The sequence below is a fragment of the Hippopotamus amphibius genome, chromosome 1 (genome assembly GCF_030028045.1).
Source record: "Hippopotamus amphibius kiboko isolate mHipAmp2 chromosome 1, mHipAmp2.hap2, whole genome shotgun sequence".
In the NCBI taxonomy this organism is placed as follows: domain Eukaryota; kingdom Metazoa; phylum Chordata; class Mammalia; order Artiodactyla; family Hippopotamidae; genus Hippopotamus; species Hippopotamus amphibius.
The window spans coordinates 229,731,926-229,748,308 of NC_080186.1; the positions used below are offsets into that span (position 1 = coordinate 229,731,926).

The 16,383-nt window shown below is 38.4% G+C and overlaps 1 protein-coding gene across 2 annotated transcripts in view; it reads left to right on the plus strand.

Moving 5' to 3' along the window:
• The window catches only part of PDE4D (phosphodiesterase 4D), a 688,956-nt gene that overhangs the window by 262,284 nt on the left and 410,289 nt on the right, over nucleotides 1-16,383 (plus strand). The window contains exon 1 of one of the 2 annotated variants that reach the window (XM_057743118.1): nucleotides 6,100-6,222. The exons of the other annotated variant lie outside the window; for it this stretch is intronic. Coding sequence (XP_057599101.1) covers nucleotides 6,173-6,222 — 50 coding nt within the window. The 5' untranslated portion in view covers nucleotides 6,100-6,172. Of the gene's footprint in view, nucleotides 1-6,099; nucleotides 6,223-16,383 lie in introns of those variants that run through there. 2 annotated transcript variants of the gene reach the window in all.

Below are 16,383 nucleotides of genomic sequence, written 5' to 3' on the forward strand. Positions count from 1 at the left end.
TAAGCTATTTCATGATAGTCAGAAGCAGAACTCAGCTAAATTTTAATTTCACCATTTTCTCTGCATATAATGGAGGGAAGGAAGGAAGGATATGTTGCCAGAAAGAAGTACTTGCTTCTCATTCATTCTCTACCCTGGGACATACGTAGCCAGACTTTAAGAGCCTTGCTTGGTGTCTTTTGTGATATGCTCAGCAAAGCATTTGAAAACATCTAGTTTTGGTTCATTACACATTGTGTGTTGTATAATTTTATTTTGTTTGGTTTTAAAGATAAACTGGAAACAGTCAGAAATGTTGGAAGGAGAAGAGTGTCTTTTAGAGGACCCACCTACCCTATAACTTCTTGTTGGTCTTGAATGGCCAGTGGGAACACCTGAGGAGCTTGGGGACACTGAGGCATATAGCAGTCAGCAAGCCCAGACCCACAGCGATTGAGTCTGGAAGTCTTTGATTCTGAAAGTCCAAAAAAAAGCACTGTGTAGGAGGCCAAGCCAAACTTTCATTCTTTATCTTTTTAGGTGGAGACACAAGTAGACCTTAGGGATTGGGTAGAAAACTGGTAATCCTTGACCCCTCTAAGACCTTTTCTGTAAACCCTTTGAAATCAACTCTAGTTAACCTCCTGGTTAGAATTCAAGTTAGGGTTCCTGCTTTGCAAAGCTAATTTGCAGTTGAAAGTAGCAGAAGTAAAAATTCTTGCCGTGACCACATGGATCTGAGGGTGAAAGTAAGGCTACAGATTTGCCATCCCCTAGAGAGGTGTAGAATCAAATTAAGATTATGGTTTATCGTTTCCTGCTTTAAGTGGGTCCAGTGTATAGCCATGGTTCTTAGCCTTACTTTGGATATGAAATCCCTTTGAGAACCTGATTAAAGCTACAGGGCTTCTTCTCTGAAAGTTGTGCGGAGGTACCTGCAGTTTAGCTACTTGCTTTGTCAGTTCACAGACCGCCTTAAGCTAATTCATAAACCCCTTCAGGGATCCCTGAGCCTCATTCTACAGCTCTCATTCTAAATTCTAAAATTTGAAGTTCACCAGTGGAAACGATCTGGGAGGGATGGAGTTGTGTCCCCAATTATATTTTTCTAGAGAAGGAGACTGCACAGCCTTCATCTTCATGAAACCCATTTCATCCTCCTTCCTAATGACCTAAAGATTTTATTTTCTCCTTTTACTTTCTCTTATTTCCAAACCAGAATTATCATGCTTTGTTTTTGTTTTTGTTTTTAATGAAACAGAACTATATTTCCTTGGAAAAATTGTTAATATCTTTCTAGTGGGAAGAAAAAGACACAGCCCTCTTTCTGTACTTGAAGATAGGAATTAAGTCAATCCTCAGTTGCTTTTCATTTTTAAACTTAAATACTGGACATCATTAACCTTTTTTATGCATAAAACTCTTCATGGCTTCAGTTATTAATATTTTGCTATTTTGATGACTCGTTGTATAAGTCAGGATAGACTAGACTATTCTGCATTAATCCAGAATCTCAGCAGCTTGACACAACAGCAGTTTCTTACCCTTCCTACTTATCCAAGATAGATGGGCAAGGCGGCTCTGCCCATTGTAGCTAATCTAGAACCCAGGGTGGCTGATGTTCCATCGCAATACAGCCTTCCAGTTATCCTCCAGGGGAAAAGAATGTTGTAAATCAGGCACAGGGTCTTAAAGTCTTCACCCAGAAGTGACACGTGTTACTTTTGCTCCCGTCCACTGCTCAGGGTCTATCACACGGCCATGGTTGACATCCAAGAAGGGGAAGGGTTAGGGCAATCCTATGATATACCCATAAAGAGAAAAACTAAAACTATTTGGTAGGCACATTAATCAGGATCACTCTTTTTTGGACTTTTCCCTCCAATTTCTCTAACTTTTTGGAGATTTGGTTGCAGGAAAAAAGGATTTAAGTCATATTTTTGGTGGAAAAAAAAATACTCCAGGTTAACTGTGTTACATAATGTGCCCGCATGTAAACTAAATAGGTCCTCCATGGCATATAATGAACTCAAAAGAAATAAAATAGAAGAAGAAATTTTAAAAACATTGAACATATTACAGCTAAGTGTTTGGGATTAACAACAGATATACACTACTATATATAAAATAGAGAAACAACAAGAACCTACTGTATAGCACAGGGAACTATATTCAGTATCTTTTAATTACCTATAATGGAAAAGAATGTGAAAAAGAACATATATATACATATGTATTGAATATATATACATACACATGCATATATTCATTTATATATATAACTGAATCACATATATACTCAGCTGCAGATTCAGATTCAATTATATGCTTAAAAAATTGAACATATTACTAATCACTCTTATTGGTATTACTTCACCCTAGGTCATCAGTAGCCTAGCCCTTATAATAATATATGCATTGTGATTTAAATTATATAGGAACTGCCCCTCTCTACTTACCTTTAAAATTCTTAGTCAAGACCCACTTTTATGGCAAAAATGAATTAAGAATGAGTATGATACCCAGAATACATTATGGTTTATCTGTAAATTCTGAGCTAAGTTCTGTATGGGAACTGTCAAAGGAACAGTTGCAGTGTTGCTCCATTTTTTATTCAGCAGGACTGACTCCTGTTGTTCCATTTGGAGTGACATGTTGAGTGATGAGAAACTTGGCAAATCTCCTTGGTCATTTTCCTCTAACAGTTTACTTTAGGGCATCCTTATTGGTCGGCACCTTCCTTTCAGCCTGATCATTTGCTTGAAGGTGACGAAGAGTGATGATGACAGGATGGATGAGCTCTAGCTTCACAGATTTCTTAAACACGTGAAATAAATGCAGATCCGTTGTCAGGAATAATATCTGGAAATCTGGACATTGAAAAGCCCTCATGCAGAGCTGTTTCTGGGGAAGCAGAGGTATTTTGAGACAGTAGCAGCAACAAGCACAAAATTCTTGTTCTTGCAAAATAAATAGGAATTCTGACGAAGTCTTCATGACCATTTCCCATGAGAAGGAAAGGTGTCATTGGTGGATTATATGGAGTGGTCTGGCATTGGCTAAGTCTTCTAAGTATCACAGTTACAGGCCTTAGTTAGTATATAAATCTTCACTCAAAAATTCCTGGGTGTGTTGCATATATTATTGCTGTAATAGTATGATGAATTATATGATGTCTCTCCTCTAGTCACTGGAAATCAAGGAGCAATGCTTGGATTAGAAATTGAGGTCAGAACTGTGTATTTGGGAGGTGTTAACATAGTTAAAACTATGAGAGTCAGTAGGGTCCCTGAGCTAGATCATGTGAGAAAACAAAAGATCTAAAACAATCTTGAAAATATCCTCAGCTAAGCTGAGGAACAAGAGATAGAGTAGATACAGAGTTGAATTCAAAGTACACATCTCAGGACTTCCCTGGTGGCGCAGTGGTTAAGAATCTGCCCGCCAGTGCAGCGGACACAGGTTCAAGCCCTGGTCCGGAAAGATCCCACACACCACAGAGCAACTGAGCCCATGTGCCACAACTACTGAAGCCTGTGCACTTAGAGCCTGTGCTCCACAACAAGAGAAGCCACCACAATGTGAAGCCTGCACACAACGAAGAGTAGCCCCCCCAACCCCTGCCCCGCTCACTGCAACTAGAGAAAGCTCACGTGCAGCAATGAAGACCCAACTCAGCCAATAAGTAAATAAATAAGTTTATAAAAACAAACAAAACAAAGTGCACATCCTCAAAATGAATCAGAAGAATCATGTCTTACACTCTCCGGAAGCTTGGGTCATAAGGAAGTACTTTCAAGCAATAAGAACTAACAGTGAAATGATGAATGTTCTAAAGCAATAAACTTCAAATGATTGGCAAGGAATCACTTGTCCGGGGGAAAGTTTAGCCTGGGGTCTATTTATATTTCAGATTAGGGACTATATCCAGTTGCCTATAAGGAGTACTTCAAAGTAAAGTCAACTGCCTGTTGTTCACAGATTTCTTTGATCAGGATCCGGTTGTTAACATTGTAGGAATGATCAGGCTCTTTACAGCATTTTGTTTGTACCTTAAAAAACTAAAATTTTATCCTTGGGACTATTTTTAGATCAAGTTTTGGCTAATTTTGTGCTTTGAACTAACTATGCCCTTAATCACTATAACAAATACAGTTTATTCTGTACATATCATAGACTTTCTTCTAGATCATGCTTTATTTCTTTTCTTCTATATATTTAAATTTTTTCATGAGAAAATGGAGTGATTCAAACTAGATATAAGATATAATTAAATTAAAAGTCATGAACCTAGCTTTTATTTTTTTAGAATCTTAAAAAAAAAAAAACAGCCTTATTGAGATACAATTCATAGACCATACAATTCATCCATTTAAGGTGTATAATTCAGTATTTTTTAAGTACTTTTAAAAGGTTGTGAAACCATTACCACATTCAATTTTAGAACATTTTTATCATCCCAAATCTTTTGCCCTTTAGCTACTGCCCTCTATCTGCCTCTGCCCCAACGCCCAGCCCTAATAAACTGCTAATCTGTCTTTATTGACTTTCCTGTTCTGGATTTTCATATGAATAGAATCAGAGTCTGTGGTCTTTTGTGAGGGCTTCTTCCACTTAGCATAATGCTTTCAAGCTTCATCCATGCATCAGTACTTCATTCCTTTTTGCGGCTGAATCATGTTCCACTGTGTAGTAGACCACGTTTCATTTATCCGTTCGTCCATGGCAAACTTTTGGGTTGTTTCCACCTTTAGGCTGTTATGAATTACACTGCTATAAGCATTCATGTACAAGATTCTCTGTTGACATATATTTTCATTTCTCTTGGGTGGATACCTAGGAGTAGAGTTGCTGGGTAGTATGACAGTTCTCTGTTTAATCATTTGAGAAACTGCCAGATTGTTTTCCAAAGGAGCTACACCATTTTGTGCAAAAGAATGCCTTTTCCTTGCAAGTAGGAGGATTACGAAAACCCAGCAAGAAGTATCCCCTTGAAGAGGATGGGTGAAAGGGGTCTGGGGTAGGCACCAGGAGTAGCGGAGTGTCTGGAAACGACTGAGGCTGAGTAACAACTGTTCTGCCTCACGAGGGCAGGCATGCAAGAGGGTCAAGGCACCCAGGACCAGTTTTTAGCAAAAACAAGAGACATGGAGGATAATGGAGAACCTTAACAGTGAATGGGATCAGAACCAGAGAACTAAGGAGAATGTGGAAGGGTGAGTTGTGGAGATGACTCCTCTTCAAGATCCAGTCTCACTGCACGGTACCTATCTCCATTCTGCTCACATCGTCTAAGGACGATGTGGAGAAACAGGAACCTAGCTCTGTTTGACGAGAAAATCTACTTTTGGCTGAGTCACTTTGCTGTGCACCTGAAACTGTCACAACATTGTTGATCAGCTATACTCCAATATAGAATAAAAAGTTAAAAAAAAAATTTACACTTTTGTTGCTAGAATTGACTTACTCCTGTTTACAGTGTCTAGTGTTTGAGGGAGTTGAATGTAAGAAAGAACGTAATCCTTCTTCTACAGTCAGCTTCTAGTCTTTATTTTCCATGTGTGTTGAAAGCATTTATCGTCACAGTTCTTATTTAAACGCTGTTAACAAGTAGTACTCAGTCTCCAGTAACTTTTTAATTAGTTTGTGAAATATTAGCCCCTTAATTAGGCCTGGGATGGCTAGCCAGCAGTCTTTAGTGTCGGTGGTAGATAGGCGTTAGGGTGATAATATGGAACTGGTATACAGTCTTAATTTTAAAACATATTAGAAGACAAGTTTTATGAGTTGTGTTGAGAGATTTATATGACCTGTCAAAACAATTCATGAAATTCCTATTTTGAAGGGGAAATTAAAAGTCAAGGTGATGGGGAGGTTATGTTCATGCATTTGCAGGAGATGAACGACGGAGATAGGATGCCTCTGAAAGCTAATGAGAAAGCTGCTTGTCAGGCAAGCTGTTCAAGAGCAGCGTCAGCAAGTGAAATGGGTTGTTGCCTTTGGGGAGATGATTCACAGTGTCTGAAAACGACGAAAGCCGTCTTGGTTTAGGAGCTGAGCTGACCGTGGCACCTCTCGCTCCTGACTTTTCAGCTCTCCCTCTCCCTGTTTCCAGCACAGAATCAGCTTTTGCTCCTGAAGAATGAAATCCAAGCTTGCCTTCCACTCATATGTGTCCTCTGTGTGATTTTAAATGATGAGATTGCCATCGGACACATCAGTAAATAGGCGTATTTACTTTAGGTACTTTTGTATTTACCTACTCTTTGTAGTTTAACTGGCTAACCTGCAGCGAAGTCTGCTTAATTGGAGCCCTAATAAAGTGCTGTGCTTTCAAAGAGAGTATGCAGAATTAAAAGAATACGCGGTTCCCCTTTGTGGAAAAAAGAAATGACCTTTCCCTTTTCTTCTCCTGTGTTTTTCTCATCTCCCTGTTGTCTGACCTGGTTCTGGTAGAGATACTTATGTCATATCCCTAGTTGTCACACACACATACACACACACACACACAGTCCACCATTTTAATGTGGAATAAAGCAAGTTATAGTTTTTAAACCTTTCTGTCATTAATATAAAAATAGAATCTGTATTCTAAGCAAATGATCTTGAACACAGAGTAGCTACCTCTGGAAGCTTGGCTACTTGGTGATAGGTGTGGGGTTATCGTGTGCCATGTATCACCTTAAAAATAAAGGGACAGCACTCTCTGTGCTACTAGAGAAAGGCCACAGGTCGAGCCAAACTGCTTGTCACTTTATAGTCTTCAGGCTTTTTAAACCATCTTCCTTTTGGATGCATTTTGTAGCTGTTGTCACCTGTGCAATTGGAAAGGGGAAAGGAAACATAACATGATTTGAAGGCACGTAGAGGGTGTGAGTTTTATGGTGATCCTTAGGATTTATAGAAGCCTTTAAAGCTATTTGTGCTGCTTTGTGGTTCTTTTTCTCCATGTCCATTAATATTTCATCTTTACTCCATTTTTATGTTCTAAGATAGAGGACATGTTTTAAAAACCATTCTTTTGACCTCCTTTCCCAGTCCACCCCCAAGTCTTCCATCTTTTGGCCAACACGATTAGCTCCTTTGATTTAATCTTCACATTTCCTTCACTTGGTCAAGCAACACAAAATGAATGCTTCTATGCCAAGACAGACACAGAATATCTTTTCAAATGGCAGTACAGGTTCACCTGCAAATATGAAACATGAAGGAATTTCCATTTAACCTCTGATGAGTGTGTTAGTATTGAGGTCAGTTCACAGTTGGCTGATATTACGACTAGCTTTTGTAAAATTATATTTCACTTAGTAGTGGAGCACCTTAATCTGGACAAAGCATGTCTTTGTATATAGTATGAAATTTGATATACTCCTGTAAAGCACTGTCTCATCCTTTTAAATATACCACAACATCCTGGAGGTGAAATTAAGATTTCTGAATATCTAAAGCAAAGAAATGTTGGAATGTAATCAAAAGGTTTTCTGAAGAAAACTTATTTTACATTATTCAGACAGAGATAGCTCAAGGACTAGCTAAGGCATGGTACTGAAAATGAAGGTCTGCTAGGTCAAGAGATGCTGGAATAATGATGCCAAAAAGTCCTCTCAAGTTCACGGGAGTTTGCACTAAAGAGATTTTGCTCTATACTCTGTAATGTTCAAAACTATTCCTTTGATCAATTCACTGATGAAATTGTGGGGGATTTTGGTTTTATTTTGTTTGTTATTTTTACCAACTGCCTGCAACAGAAAACTAACAAGAAAATAGTGCCCTCTATGAGTGGGAGTGAAGAATGCATCTTATTAGCAAAAATCAGTGTCTTGTAGGAACCAAAAACAGCATGAGTGGTGGCACAAGGCAGTTAAAATGATACATCTTATGCTAGTTTTTTTTTTTAATCATTGGTTTGTTGAAGAAAAAGGAGACATATTCCCTATCTTTATTCCTAACGTTTTATTAAATTACGGTGTTTTATTAAATTTGGACATAATGATGTAGCTCGGTCACCTCAAAGAATGACCTCTGACCAGCAGCACTTAAAAAAGTGAGAACCCACACCTTTTAGTGTGCGGTTCGTAAAATGATATGAAATAATCATAGAATTCACCAAGGATACTTAATTTAAAATGGAAATACCAAATCTAGCCTCCAGAGACACTGATTCCATAGGTCTAAGTGGATCCTGGGAATGCCGTGATTTTTACCAAGCAGCCACACTGTGGGCTCAGAAAATGATGCCTTTTGGTGCCTGCGCCCTTACCATTTCTCTCCTAGTTGTAAATAGAGCTCTCCTACTCCTCTCTCAAAAGTCCCGTTTTTTTCTCTAGAGACTTTCTCTTGTTTGGCTCTTGCCTGTCAAGGACGGAATAGGCAAATCATTTCGTCTGAAGGAACTGTACTTTGGTTTTTGATAATTGAGGGGGTGAACACATTTCTTTACTTGGTGTGACCTGTACTTTTTACCAGCCGTCCCAGAACTGCCAGTCACTAGAGCTGTGCCAAGCACATTTCCTACCGTCCTTGTAATCAGCATACTGTCCGAAGCATCACACCTACGTGCAGCTGACACCTTGATGAAAACTACAGATATTTTCCACTTATGATTTCAAATGTAACTTTCCTTAAATGCGTATAATCATCCCTATTCTCTTCTGTGGGCTACATCTGATTATGTATGTTAGCGTTGATGTCATCTGTGTTAATCATGCCCCACTTCTCATAAAGTGGACCCTTCTGCTGACATTAGACTGGCTCGTGGTAAAGGAGGCCTGTGACCTTATAGTCACAAGGATAACTGTTAGCAAAGCCTTTGTTTCTCTGATTACCTATCAGTAGCAGACATGCCCCTCCTTACCAGGTAGGTAGGCTACCTACCAGTAGCAGCATCTTCCTGATGCTGTTGGGAGGCATGCCATTGTAAGGTCTAGAATCAAGGTCTTCTGGTTTAGAGTGATGCAAGTGTTATTATAGGCAGTTAACAAGACCTGTTTAAGTACAAAGACAGATGATAAATTAGCCTCCCCAGGATGGAATTGGTGATAATGTAAGTCGTTCGGAAAATTGAAATGAAAATAAAATCAAAATTTTGCTTAACATATTCACTTAAAAAAAAAAAAAACAACTCTTTGCTCTTTTAACTTTCAGAAGAGTGTACATACACCTTATCCTTGCATTCCTTGCTGCTTCACCTGCTTTATTTGTTGGATGGTTTGGCGCCTTTAGATGATTTTGGTGTTTTTATCCCCACCTCATTGCTTTGCCAAGCATTCAGGCCTGCCCACGAATTCACTTTAATCCTTCTTTTTCTGTGTTTTGTTTTTTAGGTAAGTACTTTCGGTTTTCCTCTTCCTTAATGCACCTGCCTGATGTAGAACAAATGGCTTATAAACACAAAAACCAAAAGATAAAAAAAACATCAACAGTAAAGAGTGACCTGCCACCTGATACCGGTAAGAATGTTCACTGGCATTTAAACACTCCTTTTTTTCTAAGGAAGGGGACTAACAGTGGAGGAAGATGGAGAGTGGGATTGTTGCTGTGGGAGTAAGGAGAAGATTACAAGGAATGTTCATGAAATATTTATTTACACCTGCTTGTTGGGTAGATGAACAGCTGATGGTTCTAAGCCAGCTTGCCATTTCCCAGATTGAAAATTAGTCACCTAAATGTAACTTTTAAACATTTTCTGAAAATCCCAAATGGATGTAGGCAATGCTGAGGAGTTTTTTGTTTGTTTTCAGTTTGTTTCTAAAATGGAGGTAAAAATAGAAAAAAAAAATTTGATTTTCATTTGTATAGGTATGGAGCTATCTACTTAAATGCTTCAGTAACATATGATCATGAATATATATATATATATAGTTCATCCAGAAGAATCCTTAAAGCTTTTGATAATAAATATGTATAATCTGAATGATGAGAGAGAAACACCAATCAACTCAAACATAATTTATGTCACTTATTGCAGGTACCTTCTCTTAATCTTTTTCCATGTGCATCCCCCATACCTATGAAATAACATATAAAATACAGTTGAATATTAATGCTTCCGTGGTGTTTTGCAAGTACGTACAGTCGTTCTTTATTTGGCTATGAATTTCAAGGTTAAACACGTATGGTAAATGGTATATGTGCATATCAATGTTAGTGTAGCCCTTTGAATAATAACACGTTACATTTAATGTAAATTGAAATTCTCTATCCAATATAAGTGAGTAAATACATTAATAGAAATACACTAGCATTTAATATAAACAAATTGTGAAGGTTCAGGTTGTAAAGACTGCTGCCAATGCCTGACTTATTTTCTCTGTTGATTAGTATGCTTACCTCATTGAGTTTTCTGCTCTCCTAGAATATCATCTCTCTAGTTCTCCTTCGCTTCGTTTTTGTCTGTGTTCAGTTCTGAACTCCTGTCCTGCACAAAGCCTTCTCAAGTACTCCAACATTACAACAACCCTAACCCTAACCTTAACCCTTACCCTACCCTAACCCTTATCCATTCTTGACTAGAGTCCCTGTATGTTTGCTAGCGCTGCCATAACAAAGTACCACAAACTGGTGGCTTAAACCATAGAATTTTATTTCCCCATTGTTCTGGAAGCTAGAAGTCTGAGATCAAGGGGTTGGCTGGGTTGATTTCTTCCGGGGCTTCTCTCCTTAGCTTTGTAGATGGCCATGTTCGCCCTGTATGTTCACATGGTCTTCCCTCCTATGTGTCCTTATCTCTTCTTTGTAAAGGGCACCAGTTATATTGGAGTAGGGCCCACTATAAAGACTGAATTTTAACTTATTACCTCCTTAAGGATACTAACTCAACTATAGCCACATTTTGAGATACTGGAAAGTTAGGATTTCAACATACGAATTTGGGATAGAACGCAGTTCAGCCCATAACCATCCATATTATGGTTTCTTAATTATTTTTCTAATGATTTCATGTAAATTAGCTCTGTCTTTCCCAATTAGAACAGAAGTCTTAAAGATAAGGACTGCTCATATTTTAAGTTGTGTGTATAATATTAAATAATATATATATTTATTGTTGAGAAATGTTGGAAGGAATAGGGTAGGAAGACCAAGTGAGAGTTCTTTTGTCAGTTCTTGTGGACTTCAGCTCCCTTATCTTGCCAGAAAGAAACCAGTACCGTAGGTCTCGGGGTCAGGGGTCAGGCAGTGGTCAAATGTAGTGTCTACTTCATTCCTGGGAGTCCTGGTCAGCGGAGGCAATCTGGTGGAAGAAAATGCTGATCTCTGCAAATGGGTGAAAGTATAAAGGACATTGGACCCAGGCACATACCACAGAAGACAGTTTGGGCTGGTAGAAAATAATTACCTAATTAAGAGTCTTCAAAACTAGAGGCAGGTTTTTGGAGGGCGAAACTGTGAACGCATTAATGGCCCTAAGGTAGTAAATTAAGCGAAATCGTGTTTCAAGTTCTGAAATCCTGCTTAGCTCTTTACTAGTAATTCCAAGCGTATGCACTCTAAGTTAGCTGTAAAGCGATGACCTCATTAAATTTCCAGCACTGAAAAAGTGGGTTCGGTTTGCATACTTTCTTCAGTTTTTGTTATATTCCACTTTCCACAATTTCTAGGGCCAGCATTCAAAAGTATTTTCAGTGCTTTAAAATAAATTCATCCCAAATTCAAATTATGCAAATGCTCATTTAATGCAGTTATAAACATGGCTCCACATTTCAGAGAAAACCCTCAGAAAATACAAAACCCTCCAAACTTCAGCATACTTTCTCTTACCAGATGTGTGTTGTTGGATGAGTTACTAAGCCTCAAGTGAGTGTGAGGTTCTCCATCTCTAAAGGGAAATGGAATACCTGCTTTACTGGGCATTTGCTGGTATTAAATTAAGATGTGCAAAGCAGTTAGCCCACTCCTTGCAAAATAGTTGATTTCAACAAATGTTCCTTTCTTGTATTCCTCCTTCGGATTGGATTTTGCTCAGTGGACTAACCATCTATATAGAAGAGAGATACAAATTTGATAGATATAAATGTTTCAGTCATACTCTCATTTCAGCAATGTTTAGGTATTAGGATTCACTGTATCCTGGTTTTATGCTAGATATTGGGTAAATAGCAATGAGAAGAAACTTGAGTCCCAACTTTCACGGAGAGATGGGCATTAACTAAAAGGTCCAAAAATGTAGGCAAAATGAAAGTAATGATAAGTGCTGTTCAGTGCTAGGAGATTTTGTAGCAGGGAGACTTGTCTTTGTTGAGGGCATGTGGAAGACATCAGGAAATATATCTCTTCGAATATAACGTGTGAGCTGAGTTTGAAGGTATGTGCGTTTCTGTGTGTGTGTGTGTGTGTGTGTGTGTGTGTGTGTGTGTATTCCAGTAAGGACAGTGGTTAGGGTGATGGTGGTAGCAGTGTTGATGGTGGTTATGATGGAAAGGAAAACCGGGAGGGTGAAGTATTGGGTTGGCCAAAAAGTTCTTTTGGGTTTTTTCCATAAGATATTACGGAAAAACCCAGACAAACTTTTTGGCCGACCCAATAAAGAAAAGACGGGTATCCGGGGAGCAGCATGTGCACAGTCCAGACGTGGGAAGCTGTATGAAGAGTTCAGTTTCCCAAAAGAAGGCCAGTAAGTCTGGGATGCTAAAAGCTAAAAGGAAGACAGTAGCTTGAGAGGAGGGTAGGGACCAGCTGAGGCAGAGCCTTGTAGACTACATTAAGGAGTTTGTCTTCTATCCTAAGAACAATAGGATGCCAATAAGAGGCATTAGTGGGAGGGAAGATGAGATCTGTAACATACTCAAATTTGTATTTTGAACAGATTTTTTGTCCTCCTGTGCGTTTGCAAGAAGATAGAAGTTCAGAGCATGTGCATTTACAGCAAACACACAGAAGTTTCCCACCTTATAGGTGTTTTAATTGCATAAATTTCACACATGATCCCTGAGCGACCTAAGATTCTTTAAGATCCCAACACGTTCTATTTTCTGAATGAGTGACGCTTAAAAAGGCATGTTGATTTAAACTTCCAAATACAGCTGCTAATTTGACCCAATTAGCAGAAAATATTTCTGACAAAGTGTCTCTGCTAATTTCACTGAGCAGTTGCGTGGTCTAGCAACGGAAAACTCAAACAGTAGAGTGATTGTCATAACTTCCCTTAGAGCACCTTTATTGTCAGAGTTGAAGCCGTGGCCACCTGGTTTTAGTAGAAAGGTAATAAGTAGTATGTGATTCAGGGAGGGGACAATTACCCCTCTTGATCCTGGAAACATGCTATGAACCAGGTCGGCACCAGTCATAGATTTTAATAATGAGAAACGTTTGCTTTGTTTTACTGGCAAGAAATCTTACTTGGAGTTTCTGGGTATGTGAATTTAACCTCATTTTTCATTTCCTTTTAAAGCTTTCTATGGTAACCATTTGAAACAAGAAATTAGTGTAATCAGTAAAGATTTATATCAAGTGTAGGAAATTGGAGGATTCCCACAATACATAAGTTTTCACAACAAAGCTCATGTTTCAGTATGATGTAAATGCATCTTCATCCTGTCATTTCAGCTGAGTCCTTCCTACCCACCCCCCAATTTAAGTAATACAACCTTTTATCCAATTTCTAAAAAGAGGCCCTCATGTGAACCTTGAACTGTGACAATGCCTATTGGACATGTAATAAATTTGATTGAATTTCACGGCTAATGAAAGAGACTTTAGTCATTACAACTTCTTAAACAATTATACGTAAAGTATACAGGAGTAAAGGATATAGGTATCTCTAAGTATGAAGTTTAAATACTTAGCAATGAAAGGAAAATGTGTCTGCAGATTGCTTGCAGTTGCCTTTGGGAAAGTGATTCCCCCCATTTATTCATCCTGCTTCCTTTGTTGTTGTTATTGTTGTTGTTTGTGGGGTACTTTTTAATAGTTACCAAACTGAAGAAAAAAAGCTATTTCTAATATTTGGTGCAAACGATGCAAACCAGCTTCATCCAGCTTAACTGAGAAAAGGGGGATTACCGATCCACCTGCGTTCCTTCCGGAAGTCACTGCTTCCTTTATTTTGAAATACTGTTATGGCATCATATTAGCCACCATAGAATGTCCGAAAATAGAATGTTAATTCCACATACGAAAGATGCAGCTTGCTCTACCAACATCATAGAAGAGTGTGTGCCCTGAGACATATCCTTGGTGTACCACTCCAGATTCCTCTTATTTGCTCTCTGCCCCATTTAGTAGATTTCGTGGTAGATGTCAGACATATGCAAGTGAATTCCATCCATGGTCAAAAGAAGTACTGCTGGTTGTGTGCGTTTGAGGTTTAAGAAGAAACTGCATGTTGTTTAACAAAGACTGACTTTTGTGTATGTGGGGAAACAATGATAAGTTAATATAGGATTGTACTCACCTGACTCACAAAATCCCAGGATATTCAGAACTATTCTAATGTGAGGAGGTGCTGCTTAGGAAGGTAAACAGCCTGCACATCCTTGGCTGAGGTATGCCACCCAAACAGGAAACACCTAGGATATCTTGGTGCCATCTAGATTAGCTAGCACACTAGCTAACCTTGCCAGGGTAAATTTCAGAATCTGAGGAAATTGTTTTGTCACATACAGTTGGACAGATGATATAATAATATAGCTAAAACTAAAATAATTTGGGAAGGAGATATGTAGAACATTTAAGTTGTTCTACTTGCTCTTCTTGAAGGTGTTTACATTTTATCTTTAGAAAAAAAAATGGACTTAACTAGTGTGGTAATTTGCTCATTCTAAACAATTTTATTAATGCTACAATACTTATCTCTATTACTTAATCTGACCTTCACAGTATAGCTAACCTCTTCAGAATGAGAGCTTGCAAACCAACCACATAGACCAGTATGTTTGTTAACAAAATACTAGTAATTTTTTGCATTAAATTCCAAACATTTCGTCCCAGCTTCCCCTTCGCACCCCCCCCCCCCAACCCCGTGTCCTCCAGTCCATTTTCTGCATCTGCATCCTTATTCTTGCCCTGTCACTGGGTTCATCAGTACCTTTTTTTTTTTTAGCGATGAAGTGAGAGAGTAGCATAGACATATATACACTACCAGCTGTAAAATAGATAGCTAGCGGGAAGTTGCTGTATAACAAAGGGAGATCAACTCAATGATGGGTGATGCCTTAGAGGGCCAGGACAGGGAGAGTGGGAGGGAGTCGCGGGAGGGAGGGGATATGGGGATATATGTATAAATACAGCTGATTCACTTTGGTGTACCTCAAAAACTGGTACAAGAGTGTAAAGCAATTATATTCCAATAAGGAGCTTAAAAAAATTCCTAACACTTAATCTTGTTTTCCATAAAGAGTCTTAAAATGGACAAGAAGTAGGGACCCAATATGATCATGAATAGAAGATTCTAATGAGAGCCTTTAGAAAGGATCACCAGATTTCCAGAAAAGTATGTCCAATGTAAGGATGGTATATTCAAAAAAATAAATTATGGATCTAAAGAATAACCCTTTGAAAAAGTCGAGTTGTCTCTGAGGCAGGGATTAGTTAAGGCCTACACAAATATACTTATTTTGACAGAGCTGAAAAAATCATACAGATGGCCAATTCAGTGGAAAAAATATAAAGTTCAGTCTTTAAGTTGTTCACATTTTTATCTCTTTGCATTGTTCTTAGCTGAACTGAATGCAGGTAAAATGGCCAAAATATTTTGGCCTGGTAGGCAGCCAGAATGGTCCAGAAAGTAATTTCTTAATTACCAAATGACTCTATTTTATATTGTTCTTTAGGAAACTAAGTTTCAAAAACTCTGTCTAAAAGAAGCCTAAGAAGTTTTAATTTTTAGTGTTTAGTTTTTTTTCTTCATTATAAAACTCTTATAATCTTTTTGTAAAACATCTAAGCATTGTAGAAATATAAGATTTAGGTAAAAACACGTTTCCCACTTTCCCTCCCTTTAGGTAAGTGTTTCTAAGATCTTTTGTATGCATAGCTAGATTTTTTTGGTACATGTAAATATGTATACAATTTTTTACTGAAATGAAAGTTTGCTACATGTTTTTCAGCAAACTTTTTTATGTAAAATATCTTAGCTATTTATCTATGTCAATACACATTGCTCTATCTGTGAAGTTGTACACAGAACAAAGCAGTTTATTCTCCAAGAGAAGCCCTGGGTATTTGAGAGTATCCACAAAGGTTGGGTCAGTTTGTGCCTGGTTTTGCCTGAGAAAGGTAACATCCTCCTCATCCACCTTGAGGACAAGTGGGTTCCTTCGTGGTCACCACGTGCCCTGGCAGAACTCATGGACCACAATTGCAGGCTGTATGTGTTAAGGAACAGGCTGCCAGTGACTTAGGGTTGGTAAGAACAGCAGAGGCTGTGATCCCCCGGCCCCGTATCATCGCTGTTTCTTGCTGCCGCCT